Raw genomic sequence first — 15729 nt, 5'->3', positions numbered from 1 at the left:
CAAAGGCAAGTGTCTAAACTCTCAATCTAGCACTAGGAGCGAGCTCGCGTTCAAACAGAATATTTTGCATAGGTAATACATAGGTAAGTAGTTGTAGGCGGGGCAGGACCAGGCGGAGATGACGGGACGTCTTTGACGCCTTCCTTAACAACTCGCCGGAAGAAGCGCTACATCGGGAGTTATGGAAAACCAGGGGAGAGGCCTTTGCCCAGCAGTACTTAGGACACTCAAATAGGCTAAGAAAAAAAGTCTCTGGAGAACTCTTGGCGAATCATAATTCAATCGAGAAATTAAAATATTCACCGAAGAATTGAAATGTGATTTACTTATTTTTTCGTAACTAAAATTGCTGTAATAAATTCAAAATATATTTTGTTTTATTTTTACCAGCCGTCAGTTACTAGAAGTTATGTATTAATCTCTTGAGTCATACAGAATATTTAATGCCTGTTTGCGGGAATCCTTTGGGAATAAGGTTGAAAACGGCAGCTCCAGTTACAAACTCTTATTTATTTCTTCTGAAGTAAATGTAATTTATGGCTTAGCGAAAATAGAAAATGTTTTTGCTATAAACTAACCAAATAATAATATTTTATTAGGTTTAAGTAAGTAAGTAAATATTCTTTATTGCACCAGTAATTATACATTGTACATGTAAAACTACAAAGAAATTTTAACGTTTATTGTGTTTGCTATGACAAATATAGAACAAATATATCTTTATTTGTAAGCCATGCACGAGTAAGATATGGCTATCATAATTAATTTCGTACTTACTTATAAATAGATCCCATAAATTTGTCTCCATAAAACTGAATGACTTTATTTTCTTTATAGAGCATAATGGCCGACTCGCCACCCAAAGACAACACGCCTCCAACAAGAAATGGCTCGCTTCAAATATCCTTACCCACAGTCCTCTGCACTCCCGAATCCTCAGAAAATTCTGATATACTTTGTAAAACGAAACCCTTTATTTCTTCGGAGTCCAAATTGTCTTTACCGTCTAACCTAGGCACACCCACGTCACCTTTACGGTTATCTTCCCCGTTGTCCTTGCCTACTACTCCTACTCCTTATATGAAGATCACGCAGCCACAACCAGAGAAGACGGTTGCTAGTCAGATGAATTCTCCACCGACGACGATAGTTCAGCAAACTGGACCGAAGCAACCTCTTGTCAACACCGGGTCGGCTACAGGTATGTCTGTTATTCGTTTTTTTTTCTTTGTAAGTATGGAATGGACTTGAGGGCGGTGTTGCCCGTAGCCAACGTCAAGTAAAAGGGCTGTTATTCGTTGTCAACATTTAAAATTTGTTTTGATTTACAGTAAAGGTAACATTCAGATTCTGCTGCAGTATTGCGGTGCGAGTTTTGAGGTTTTGACACATGCGACAACAATACAGTCAGCAGTAATGTCGCGCTAAATTACTGCTGCAGTAATGCTGGCGTAGTCTGAATCTAAACGATACTTTGAGTATACTATTCTAAATTGAAAATGCATTCTTTCAGTCTTCTTTCAGAACAGGTTTTCTAAATCATTTAACTTTCTAATAGAAGTAATTTTCTGATAAATCACAAACGGCCTGTCAAGATAATTGTAACATAACATATATGTTTGGCGATACTTTGACATCGAAACACTTTGGTGTCCATGAAGATCATAAAATGATGGCATATATATGGTAGGTATATACCTATGACAGTTCTGTTAAACAGTTAAAAGTCTGGCCTAGAAATATCATCAGACCAAAAGGAAATATAAAAAAAAATACTCGTAAAATTGGTATAAAACTACTGGAATTTCTGAAACAACTATTTTGATGTCCTAAGAATCAATCTGAGGGGAATTTTAATGCACATTTGATATTTATAATTTGAAAAGTTTGTGATACTCTCTTCTGAACCAACAAGCCTCTACTATTCTCAGAGGTGTTACGTTTTAAGTGATATAATGGGCCCATGATACTTTAAAGGTATGAACACAAAAAAATACGAAAGTGATATATTTATGGCCGTTACTGTAAGGCGATTCTTGCCCTTTAGCAAAAACATTACAATATCGTTTTGGAACAATGCCAAACGACTGGGTCAGCGCGACTCATTTTTGTTATCTCTGGTACTTAATGTACCTCTATCGGAGTTGTCACCGAGTTCATAATATTTAAAGTTTTTACTGTGACGCTATTGGAACTAAAATCTGTTACTATACTATCCCTAACTACCACTAACTTCAGATACTCAATTTCATTTGTTTTTATTACATACAGACCTTTCATTTTTCATTTCCAATTCATAGATGGTTAAAGCGGCCATATACGTATTAAATACGCAGGTAGTTTAAAGTGGTAATATTATCGAGATATTCGAGGATTAATCAATGCTAAATAATAATTTTGTATTGCGACTCTGCCTAATATTTTAACATAAAAGTCGGTACGCTATTTCGCAGAATCCAATCACTACACCTTATAAAACAATAGAAGGTTTCGTTGAATAATTTGTCAACCCGTGCGAAGCCGGGGCGGGTCACTAGTATTTAATATATTCATACCTCAGGCTAGATCTAACTTTACATACTATTTCCTGAGCATTTTCAGCATCGATAAGCATTTATTGGAATTTCTCTCGATCATCCATGGGATGGGAAATATGTGAATATTAAAAGATGCTTTGTACCAAGCCTGCATATTAAATATTTCTTAAAGCCTTAGCTATTCATCTTAGGGATAGAAAGGCATGTACAAAACTATTACAAAAGGCATAAGTTCTATGTATGTATGTATGTATGTTGATTGAGTCCTTGGGTGTGGCTTTATTTAGCTTAGTTTTAATTTAGAGTTAATTTATTAATTGATCGAGTGTGTTTAGGTATAAGTTTTAATTTGTAATAGGTTTAGTTGTATTGTAAAGCTATTAAACATTGACTGTCTATGTACAGTTACAGTGTGGGCGATGATGCGTGTAAAGTTTTTATGCGGGGGTAATCTATTTTGCTATTCTAAAGTTAAAATGAAAAAAGTAGGTATGTTTGTAGTTAAATAAGTTCCGCCTCAAGTCTTCCTCAGGCCTAACAGCGAAGCCTATTTCTTTAAAACTTTTGATTCTTTTTTTCAGTTTTCTTTTTAACTCTGTTTTGTATGTCTTGTACCCGTTAGAGACGGATCCGTGCGTGCAAATCTATTGTTCTAAATGTCAAGGTCACTTTTTCACTGAACAAATCTGACAAGCCGCATACGAGGGGTTAAAATAGCAATTCATTTGCTATTTTAACCCCTCGTGTGCTTTAGCATCTTAAGGTAAGTAAGATGGGCAGCTATTTTCTTACCCCGGCCTAATACCCTCTGAAGTGAATAAAGTAGGATCTGCATCCACTCGAGCAGCACTTCAGTTTATACAAAGGGTGGCCACGACACGTTGTCATAAAACACTGCATAGCTCTCCTCGATTATCTAGTTAAAGAAAAGTTGCTTGTCCGGTGCTGAGGCAGAAGAAAACGGATGACTGATATTTATTTTAATTATTTTTATTAGGAAAACCGTAAAATTATTCAATATTAGAAAAAGATTATTTATTTATTTATTACTCAAAAAAGTGACACAGCATTACAGTAAAAACTGTGACACTGCAAAATAAGAATACAAGAAAACAAAAAAAAAATTCCAAATAAAAACCAAAGACAAATTATAAACATTAACCTTTGGCGACATTTTAGTAAGTATGTTGTTTAATACATCATTTCCCCCGATTGGCAAGTTTTGGTTTTCGTTTGTTATACTTGGATTAAACTTGACGATATATAAATTAACAGCAACTATTTGACTAACTAATCAATAGGTAAATAAACTAAAGGCGATGGCGTCCCTACATGATATCGACGTAGCTTTGAGTCTAAATATTTTTGAATCTATATCTCCAAGAAGAATACTCTTGTTTACTGAGAAACGATATGCTATCCATAATATTATCATGTGTGCAAATACGGTTAAGTCGTGTTAAGTTTAATCAGCGGCGCGTACACCGCCATAAGTACATACATAGTTACAAATGTTACGTTGTTTCTCCGGTTACCCCCCTTCTCCTCTTACCTGCTATGGTGGTTTTCATACAATCTCATGTAACGTTCCGAATAGGTCAGTCAGTATACTATTTAGTTTGTTCACCCTATATGTATGATTTATCTGGACGTTATTGGATAGTGACAGTATCCTACACCCACCCACGCTATAATTTTTCATCTAATGATAAAATATTTATAGACTGCTTGGTATTTAAAATAGCCTGGCCAAACAAAGATTACTTACGTCGGTAAGAAAAACAAAAAATTTGATACTTATATTTTTTTTGCATAGCTTCCTTTTCATCTTTCAGTAGGCGGGTCTTGGATAAATAATTTCAGTGAAATTAAAACTGGAAAGGCGTTTTAGATATTCTTGGAAGCTCCAGTACAATTCGACATTGCTTTTTGAAGACTAATAACATTACAAATGTTAAAAAATAAAACTCAATATAGCATTCTGTCACTATTCATAGAAACCTCGTATCTCATTGGAGCCCGTACCACGTATCACTGACAGTGTCAAAACTGACATATTTTAACGCTAATGTCTACGTAATTTACATCTTTTTCGCACTAATATGCTTGTACGAGCAAGATGCATAGAAAGAAAGTTACATTCTCGATAGAGTTTGTGTGGAAAGAGAAGAGTCGTGGAATGCATGTACGGGGCCCAATACATTCCACGACTCTTCTCTTTTTATTCAGCATTTATGTCAGTGCCAAACTCTCGTAGTGGTAGCCCACCGACAAAACATCCTCCAGACTGAGCATAGTCGCGCTACCCCCTCTGCCACGCATACGGTAATTTTACTCCATGTTTGAGTCGAAAGTGTCTTTGTGTGACGTCCGTGTCTTTGAACGGACCAATCACGGCACGGGACTTCGCTCACCTCGTCCCGCGCACGGGGCATTAATGGCATCATCGGTTGCATTGCATTGCATGTAATCATCGGCATCATGTTGCAATAAAATAATTGCTCTAAACTCGGTCTAGAGGATTCCTAGTCTATGTGGTAGCCACATAGGTAATGAAACTGAAAGTACTCAATAGCTACCTAATGCAACTGCAATAAATCCTTGTCACTTTCCGAGTTTTTGTTACGAATTAAGCATTATCCACCTCTACATTCGATGTTTCATTGAAATTATTTTCAATAACGAGACAGGGGGCGTATTCTGATGAGATTAGCTTGATATTATTATGGATATGATATGTCAGTGTCAGTAGTGACATTACTCTTGGAAGACATCCCTTAATTCAAAGGCTACATTCCTCTTTGTTCATTAGAAGTCAAAGATAATTTATAGTTACATTTGTCGCCTTATTACAAAACAGTCACATGCAAAAGTGTGTTTTTGACGTCGACTGTGCATACATGTATGTGTATTTATAATATGACATGTCTGGTAACTAGTAGGAGTAGGTAACTAAAAAAACTGGCCAATGCAAAAGGAGGGTTATGATTATCACCGGTATGTATGTTCATTTTGTTCCCTCATAACTTCTAAAGTACACATTATTTCTATTACTGACTGTCTAGGTACAGTCAGCAGCAATAGTTGCTAAGCGGGTGAGTAATTCAAAATTAACTTGACGCGACTTTAGTGTTAAGGGGATAAGAGCGCGTCAAGGTAATTTTGAACACCTCGCTCGCTTAGCAACTATTGCTGCTGACTGTACTCGTACAGCTTGGCAAGATACTGTTGACATAGCCTATAGGCACTTACTTACACAAAAGTAGCAATGTCACTGGCAATCACTTAAGAAATTCGAGAGTCACTCCTGAGATAGGTATTTCAAAATTGGCAAAGTCGAGGAATATCTTAGAACTTTATGGTTTGAGTATCATTCAAGTGAAAATTTCGGTTATCCATAATGCCTATTGACGTTCCATCTGTTTAAATTATCATAATTTCATTATCTACTTCTCTTCTTTCATCCGCATCCGTCATTCTTTATTACTTAACGGTACTAAATTAGAGTAGAATAATAAGATAGTACCTACTATATGTATATTATTTGTACTTATTCACTTAAGTCGCCAAGCTTTTTAAGCTTTAGATATTGAGTAATGTTTTGGTTATATGCTTTATTTCGACGTAAATAATATGCCAATACACGGAGGAGACAGTAGGTGTTACATAAAATATATTTAAATATATTTCTGGTTATATGCTTATTTTTACAACCAGCTCATTATGACTCTCTGGATTTTGTGATAAAGGTTCAATAAATATTAATAAAATCGATAATGACGAACTACACAACTTTAATAACAACTTTGATTAGATGATACTTAAGGATGAATTATAGGTGACCGTTTATATACGTATGAGAATAAACAGTTTATGTACATATTAGAAATCAATTTATTAAAACACTCAAAAGGCTCGTGGCTAAATTTGGGAATATTTCACTTGTAAATTAAGCTCTTAAAATAAACAACTACTTTAAGTACTCCCTTTTTCCTTTAAATTAACAATTTCGGCCGATGTTTGTCTCGCTAAGACAAATACAAGAAGGCCAAAAACAAACAGGTTGTTAGATATACCAGAAAATTGCCATTACGGGATATAAATTGTTTAGCATTTGTCACATAAAGAAGGAAAATAACAAGACAGCATGAAGATACATGACATTGAAAATAGAAAACCCTCATCATTTAACCGCAGTTCAGCGCAGAGCGCCACGGCGGGCGGGCGCGTGCCAGGCTGCGACTGTGCGACAAACGCGATGCCGACAATCGCACAAGTTCTCCCGACCTGAACACAAACTGACGGCTCTCAGGATTTTATATTCATGTGACACTCTCTACTCAGCTTTAAGGCACAATTCATACGCCTGCAACATTTAACTGCAGAGAATAAAAGTTTTCACGCCATTTCCGCTGGGAATTTCTCATTCGGTTTTTCGTAACTTTCATGGCGGAAAAAAATCCGAAAATGTTTTCTACGTAATAATGATAAATAGGTTTGATGTCGTGTTTCTTTAACGTAAGACGCAATGAACAGTGTCAGTTAAGTGAGGATTCGGAAATGCCTTGCTGCGGGTGCTGGTGGAACGGCCGGCAGAGGCACCGGCCCCCTGACCCTCCTGATACCTCAGGTGACTTACTCGATTATTTGTATGCCAGCCACGTCCTACGTACAGCTCCCCCTACGTTTCCACCGAAAGTACTCACGGCCAACTTTGCGAAGCTAACCTAACCAACTTCATTCAGAAAGTTAAATAGATTCCAACTGCCAAACACTTTATGAATACCTAACGCTACTCTGAATACTCTGATATTTCACGCGATTTGACTTATTGACATTACAGTCTTAATCTAAGCAAAATTCGTTCAAAGGCAAGCTTTCGTTAATTAATTAAACTTGTTACCCGAGTAAGATTGCTTTTCCAGTACAATTAACAAAAAACGCTTTTTCGGCGCCTAAATAAATTGCTAATTCTGTTTTTTCTCCACCGATGGTGTAGGGACGCGATTCATCGGCTTACAAGTTAACTTTCGTGATTAAGTTGGATAATGAAGTAATGTTATTAACGAAAATATGTTTGCCGGAGATATACTTAGGTGAATTAAATTTGCCCGGGACATTGTTGACGAAGTAAGACAGTATTTTAATATTTTCGTTTAAGGTCATCGACCCACATGGCATACAATTCGTATCTAGATTTAATAAAGGAAATAAAGTATTTTTGTCTCATTTTACAAAATGCACATTCCCAAATGAAAATATACTTAAAGAAAACCGCACCCTTTCTTTTTTATTTGACTATATACTGTTTCTACTCAGAGAGTAATGAACTCTTTCAATGGAGAGGAGAAAAAGGTTTCCTAAATTTCCATAATTTTTGTATTTTATATTCTATTTACAGATACAAAAAATCTGAACATAAATTAGATATAACCACGGTTTTTAACAAGGCTCTGGAATAACCAACCCTTTTTCATTGAAGCAATTAATCAGACCTTCAATTCTTAATTTCATTTGTACCTATACCAAACTACTCTGACTCGACAAACATTAGGACCGAATGAACGACTAAACGTGTAGGTAGGTATGTGTGTGTAAATGAGAGTAGGATATACGTTAAGTATTTCGACAAATATACTAATTTCAGTGCGCGTATGAACTATATCGTACACATATTGGATTGACTTTGCCAAATGTGATGCCCTGATGTCATTTCTTTACCTAATATGTATACCTATAATACGTAACAATGTCGAAGAGCCGAATTTGGAAACAGAATGGGAAGCATACACATACAATTTATTCCTTAGAAGGCATTGCGTAATAAACCATCCTCGTGTGCATTTTAATAACGCTATTGTGTGTTAATGAGTTTCTGATGATGAATAGGTTGGAGGATGTTTGATTGGTGTCGGTCAGATACTCGGAAATTAGATCGGATTTGAGTGAGGTTCTAATTGCTTTGATAATTAGAAAACAAGCAATTAGGTTATAGTTGTTTCCATAATTGAGTTTAAATACACTCAGCGTCAAAAAAATCGCACATCTTAACTTTTTTCTTTCAAGCGGTTTTAAACCTTATATTATATAAGGCAAGATAAGACAATGGGGCCTTATATGAAAGGTTATGAAACCCTCTACTGGAAAATGTCGTAAAATGGACGATCTACCGCATAGAAAAAGAAAATTTTCAGGAAAAACGAATCGACGTGTATTCACGTTAAAATTGCATAGATTAAAAACACTACAAAATCAACAGATACGGAAAAAACTAACTTAAAACTAAACTTAAAACCTAGTGCTGCCTCCTTTTGCCCTCTGAGTAGCTTCCATGTGATCAGTCATGACTGTCATGAGTGCCACGATGCGTTTTTGAGGAAAGTTGTTCCACTCCTCAATAATGGCGTTTTGAAGCCTGTCGAGAGTGGCAGGAGCAGGATTAGGCGACCGAACCCGCCGGTTTAGCTGATCCTAGTGATGTTCGATTGGGTTCAGGTCAGGGCTCCTTGCTGTCCACTCCATTACGGTGATCCCAACCTCCCACAGTTAGTCTCACACAAACAATGCAGTGTGACAGCGGGCGTTGTCATGCATAAACTGGAAGTTGGGTCCAACAAAACCATCATATGGGATCACATGCTCCTCCAAGAACACCGTTATGGAATGCCGAACAGTCAGGGATCCCTGGCTGTGACCACCTTCAGTGCGGGAGATGCACAGGAGATCAGTTTACTCGTCGATCGAAATGCCGCCCCAGAACATGCGAGATCCGTCTCCTAAGCAGACGGTTTTTTCAGTGCAGGCTTGCGTAAATTGCTCTCCCTGCCTCCTATACACCCCCCTGCACCTGTCGTTGGTGTAAAGGCACACCCTCGTCTCGTCGGAAAAGAGGACATTCCTCTATTGTTCAAACGTCCAATCTTCGTGCATTCAGCAAAATTGCCTCCTGGCTATTCGATGATATTGCTTTAATTGGGGGCCTGTAGCAGCTCTACGGGGCAACATCCTCTTCTCTTCCGGCTTTCTTCCGATCGTAGAGATGCTTGCTGCTGTTTTATGAGCTGCTTGAAGCTGCTGCTGCAGCTCAACAGCCTCGGAGAAACGGTTCTGCAAAGAGTTCGATACAATCTACCGATTGTCTCTAGCAGAAGAGCAGTGTTGTCTTCCAGGTCCAGGCCTCCTGATGTAACCACCAGTCACCTGGAACCCCAGCAAGACTCGACGCACTCGGAAACCGCTTATGTTAAATCTTTCAGCAACTTCTTACTGCCATAGTCTTGTTTGCAGCAGTGCCACCTCTTGAGCTGCTCCTTCTGGACTGGTATCCATGTCCAATGGCTTTTTCTTGCTGTAACGGTTCATTAGTAACCTCAGTGACCTCTGGAGAGCGAATAAACCATAACTAACCTTTACCCTCAATTTTATACCCGTCCCGGATTGCACAACAACGGACCGATTAAAATTGGGTCTCGGCCCTTTTTTAAACAAAACGCCTATGTTCGGCGATGGTTGTTTTTACGGACAATGACGATTTATCTTTTTAAAGTTCATTAATTGCGCTTTCAAATGATACCAATATTGACAGGGTACAATGCATAAGATAAGAGCTATATTTGCTTGAAACGAATTTTTGGCGAGGTGCGATTTTTTTGACGCCGAGTGTAGTTAATCTACTATTAAGCGAATGCTTTTCGGGCATACCGTCGAACAGAATGGATAACTCCTAAGTAGGTATATATGTACAATGGTATTCTCATATTTTTGAAAAATAAATTCCTAACTTGTTTGCCAGTGGCTAATATGGCTGTTATGTGCAGAGTAGCAGAGTATACATTGTAATTCCCTTTCACTATCCCTCGAGCTCGAAACTAAATCTTAAATCTTTCGTCTTGATTAAGAATTTTTTTATATGTTTAGTGTATCATCGTATCGCAATTTAGGAGACGATAAAAGTCTGTGTTTTTTACGACTCCAAAAATTAGGTTGTCAATGCGATCTTATTTTATTTTTTCAGCATCTATCGTAGGTAGAAATATAAAAAATTCTTAGTTTATTACAATCGTCATCTTTTTTTTTCTGCTCTTGATTCAACAATCAAGAGCAGAAAAAAAAATACGATCGAAATGATCGCTTTTAATCAGCTTTACCTACTTAATTAGCTCTTAGAACTAAATCATCCGGATTTCTTACAATCATATTTAATTTTAATACTGTTGATTAGGTAGAAAGCTATACTAAATTAATTTTCCTACTTCTCTTTACCTAATTACGAAGATACCTACAAAATGATTACCATATTGGCATAAGCCACGATGCAAACATTTGAATTGCAAACCTGCGCCGGGTGCATACATAATGTATTTGGATTCCGAAATTAGGTCGATACATATCAAAACCTTCTCATGTGTAAAGTCATCCTTACTTGTCCTATCATGTAAACCAGCGGTCGGCAACCTTTTAGCAGCCAAGGGCCACATAGCAGTCAACGAAGTGGACGCGAGCCGCATTTTGTTAATATTTATGACTTTATCAGACGTTGTCATTTGCTAATATTATATACAAAATAGCCAGGGAGGCTCGCGGGCCGCTGTTTGCCGACCGCTGATGGAAACAAACAATTCTCGAAGACATTATCACACTTTTCGCTGGAATTACGCAATAATCATCACTTAAAATGTTGTTATATACACTTTGAAACTTACTTTTTAGGAAACCATAATCAATCGTCTTATAACTTATACTACGTTTATGTCATAACAGTAATAAAACCATGTATCTATCTACTTACAAAGGCTGCTCAGATATCTATAAACTTGCATAATGGAAGACACTGCTGCCGCCAAAAGTAACTTACCATGGAAATCTGTGATAAAATAACGCTAACTAATTGTGTTTGGGGTTGTAAGAATTGTCTCGATGAGTATTTTAGTTGTCCGTGAAAAGAAAAGTACAGTCAGCGATAAAAGCTTGTACCGATAAAGAAATTTTGGCAAAAAGTTGTTTTACTATCTCTATTTACGTTTAAAAAATTCCCACAGTCTTCCATACTCCTATTACGGGCCCACGCCCGGCTATTTTGAGGTCGAGAAAGAGACCCCAAAACTGCCGGGAGGCAGTGCGCGGGCCATCTTCTTCACCATAACGACGTCATCAAATTGCCTCCTCATTGCGAAAATTGCATACTGTAACCAAACTATGCATCTCACATACATACAGAGCAGGATGCACTACAAGTAATTATAAATCAAGTTGAGACATGTATAGCCCGAATGCGGCTCCTGTTGTTCCCCTGGGCCCCTGTGATGAGTTTACTTTTACTATTGTCTCTATCTATTGAAGGAACAACGAGTTGACGCTCATTGTTTATTTGAATTGACTGTAGATCTAAGTAGGTAGACTGAGCTCGACAGGCGGGCTATAAGAATAGCGAAGTTTCTCACCTTCTCAAAAAAGTATACTGTTGTACCTACCTACGTACCTACAATTCAGTGCGCATGAGTATAGTATGAATTATCTCAGGTGATTTTTTCGAGTTCGGGTGCAAATCTGTTAAACAAAAGCCTCTTAAAAGAAAAGAGCGGTCTACAGCACGTGCCAAAGCAACCATGTCGTTTAAAAAGCAACTATCGTGATAGTATTAAGGTTCAAATTCATATGATAGCTTGTTCAGAGAACAATCAGGGTGGTCTTGTTTTTGGAGATAACAAAAACGTGTTATCTCCGAATGGGCTGTTTCATGAATCTGAACCATATAATTAGAACGGTAAATTTGCTTTTTAAACGGGCTTGTTCCCGTTACTTACGTCGGGGCTATTAGCAGTAAGCATTATAACCACTGCATAAAGGAAACAATACCTTTTTCTCAAAAATGGACGGCAAAGTCGACTTTGCCGTCTAAAAAATAGGTCGCGAAGCGCGTAGTTTATGGTCAATCAAAAATTAAAAAGTTAAAAACATCGCAGTCTCGATTTTGGGACTGCAATGTTGCATACAAATTCCATTATTTGTCGAGTTCCAAACTTTTTAAAAGTCGAAATGACCATATCAAATGAAGGCACAGGCCCATTAAACAGCCAAACAGATGATTAGTACCGCGACTATTTAGCTGTCTCAAATAGGTTGGCGTATTTTCGGCAGAAAAATACACTTCTATTTTTTTTTATTAAAAAAATAAAAAGGCGGCAAGGGCTTTTTTCTGTGTAAATATATACGTAAGAACGTTGGTTTTATAAAATATTTCTATGATATTTATATTTCTTGCACCATTTTTGAGAAAAGCACTATATATGACTCGGCTGGAAGGCTACTTGCTGGCTTCGGATTCAATTAAACGGACTCCCAAGGTCGTCCGTTTAAAACGAATCCTCAGCCTGCAAGTAGCTACTTCCGAGCCTCGACAATAATGTACTATTGTTTAACAGATTAGGGTCCGAGCCCGAAAAAATTACCTGAGATAATTCATTCATACTATACATGCGATGCACGCGCTGTTCTTGCAATTATTTTCTGCTACATTCATGATCGAAACGCTAAGAGTGCTACGGCGTAGCGTCGTAAAGCTGCCTTTCCACTGAGGTGGAGATTGGTTGATTCCCGCACGTTTCCTCTCATAGGCTCATCTCCGCCTTAGTCAAAAGCCAGCCAAACTTAAGAACTTGAATATGTGTGTTCTGTTCGTGATATGGAACTCGAGGTGATATGTATGTATAACCCTATTGAAACTCGCTATTCAGAAAATCAAACGGCATCCTTGTTACTGGTGACTACGCTACCCGGAGCGGCATTCGAACTAACAACTAGATCGATCTCATTTAGACAGTATTTATATGTCAGTGCACTAAGCTAGTACTGTAGGTATAGTAGTGCGAGCGAGATGTGATGTGAGTATTGTAAGAATCATATAGGGATGCAGTTGTAATGTTCGAATGTGTATCTTGCTCCTGGACGATTGCTCGTTAGCTTTGCTTCCGCCGACTTGAGATGTTTACTAACGATCCCAGTGACTTATTCTAAGAGTGTGCTCCAAGGCAATGCCTGGCTTTGAACTTACAAATTACTGTGTCCCAATCCTCGAGGAAATATGTATAACATGTAAAATATGTAAAATATGTAATTAATTTCATAAAAGTTTTACTAATATTTGTCGTTGATTAGTCTATACGATTCTATGTGTTACAAGGTTACAACAACATAAAACATGGGGTTGGGAGGATACAAAATAAAAGATTTTCAAACTCTCTTTGAGCTCCGGCAATCTTACTCACTGGCAGAAACACAACATTATGAGTAGGGTCTAGTGTTATTTGGCTGCTACAACAAAGTTTTTTGCACTATCGAAAGAAATAAACTATTGGTATCTTTTTGAAAAACTACAGATACTTTTAAAACCTACACTGATTTAAACTTTAACGATTTTTAGACATTATTAAATTGTACAACGGGACTTAATCGCGTACCTATTTAAGTTTTAAGATCTCGACGTTCGAGGACGGCGTTGTCCCCGTGGTCTCGCAGAAGACTGTACTTTTAAAAGTAGGTACTTAGTGTGTAAAATCCATTTGGAGTTAGATATAGGCTTGACAAATTAAACCCCATCAGTAATTAATCTGGTAAGCCCACGGGGCTATAAATTTGACGATAACACGGCCCGTATTCGGGATTGCTTAAATCTCTATTACACGTTACAGTTAATATTTACCATAATTCCACCTAATTTAATCAGGCTAAGTAGTATTCGTTGTAATTTTATTAAAAATTCGGACTACCTTTTCCCCCTCCCATATAAAACTCATTAATCACACTCCCATATAAAGTTTCCCACATATTTCATGACTTTGCGAGATGATCTCCAAAATAAAAGGTACTCGTATCATCCTATTTGTTACTCTAAGCTGCATAACACGACTTTTATACCTGCTTTTTGCTGTTTTGTGTGTGTCGTGTGTTGTGTTTTTGTTGTCTGCCTCTACATTTAATCAATTGTTCTTTTCTTTTGTATCTTTTTACTGAGGTGTGTCAATAATGAGTATTCTATCCATCTATCTATCTACGTAACCAATATCCAAACTCTCACATTATTATATAATATTGAAGAATTCATTCCACTTTTGTACGGATTGCTTTAGTCTGTAGGTTCATTGAACAGGAAAAGATTGAAAGCACTCAATACGTACCTACCCTTTCTTACAAATTAGATATTTTCATAATATATTAGATACTTAAGCTACTTTTGACCGGACGAAACTGGGTCATGTACAACGTAAACAAACAAGCGTGGGCGGGGCGCCGAGTTTCCTGGAGCCAATATAACGACGCTTACTTAAATGCTATCCCTCAAGATCCCTCTAAGGCCACCCTATTCTTAAACAATTATATTACTGTTACAGTGTACAATGTGCACGTAAATCAATCAAATTGAAATACTTTAAACCTCGGTGGCTTAGCGTCGCAGTTCAAAAGGTTTACTGTCATGAAAGCCCTTGGCAACACTCGTGAAAGCATTCAAAGAGTTATTCTAAACGAACAAAAGGAGCTTTAGGAAATGCCTCTTTTTATTATACTTTGTTAATATTAAAAGCTTTGAGGGACTAAAGTATCAAAAAAGCAGCACAATGGAATTGTTTAAACTTGCGATTTCCATATGAAATGGTCGAAATTAACAGTGGACCGTCGTTTAATATTTAATGCTAGTTTTTCAGTGTAGAAAAACATAGGGAGGTAAATTAGAAAGTATACCTACCTTAGATATAGCTGAATCCCTGCCTGCCTTAAAAATCTGCCGAGGAATAAACGTAGAGGGAGACCTATCACGGCGGTAATGTTTATGCTTAAGCTTTATCTTTTTGAGATTCTCTAAGTCACCGCTCTTTAGAAATCAGACCGCCTCTGTTTTACCTTTACGCAGCTCTATTTTTGTGTATAACCCATGTAGGTGCAGGTAGTTGGGTACTTATTAAGTTGTATAGAACGTTGTATTGTATTTTACCTTAACGAATGTGTCTCTCTGGCGGTAAATTACAGTGTTTGCGTACACCTGTTAATCTTACGAGTACCTGTAACACAAACCAGTTGTTCCATCCTTCCACGAGACTGGCTGATTTACTTAATTACACACCCATTAGGCATCCCCGAGGATTGAGAACGGCGGCCCCACCGCGTATGTCAACTTGAAAGCATAAGGGAATCGAATTGT

General features: G+C 37.4%; 1 protein-coding gene and 1 long non-coding RNA gene across 3 annotated transcripts in view; one reads left to right on the top strand and one right to left on the bottom strand.

The window, feature by feature from the left end:
• LOC134672445 (uncharacterized) overlaps positions 1-13853 on the bottom strand; it is a 142087-nt gene extending 128234 nt beyond the window's left edge. Inside the window, exon 1 of the long non-coding RNA XR_010099342.1 lies at positions 13817-13853. This is a non-coding gene — a long non-coding RNA (uncharacterized LOC134672445). The remainder of the gene's footprint in view (positions 1-13816) is intronic.
• Positions 1-15729, top strand: part of LOC134672424 (cytochrome b5 reductase 4) — a 109497-nt gene that overhangs the window by 22626 nt on the left and 71142 nt on the right. Inside the window, exon 2 of one of the 2 annotated variants that reach the window (XM_063530311.1) lies at positions 838-1201. In XM_063530311.1, coding sequence (XP_063386381.1) covers positions 844-1201 — 358 coding nt within the window. In that variant the 5' untranslated portion in view covers positions 838-843. Of the gene's footprint in view, positions 1-837; positions 1202-6690; positions 7168-15729 lie in introns of those variants that run through there. The other variant, XM_063530312.1, reaches the window with a different exon arrangement.

This window comes from Cydia fagiglandana, chromosome 17, assembly GCF_963556715.1.
Source record: "Cydia fagiglandana chromosome 17, ilCydFagi1.1, whole genome shotgun sequence".
In the NCBI taxonomy this organism is placed as follows: Eukaryota; Metazoa; Arthropoda; class Insecta; order Lepidoptera; family Tortricidae; genus Cydia; species Cydia fagiglandana.
This window is presented reverse-complemented; position numbering and strand designations above follow the sequence as displayed.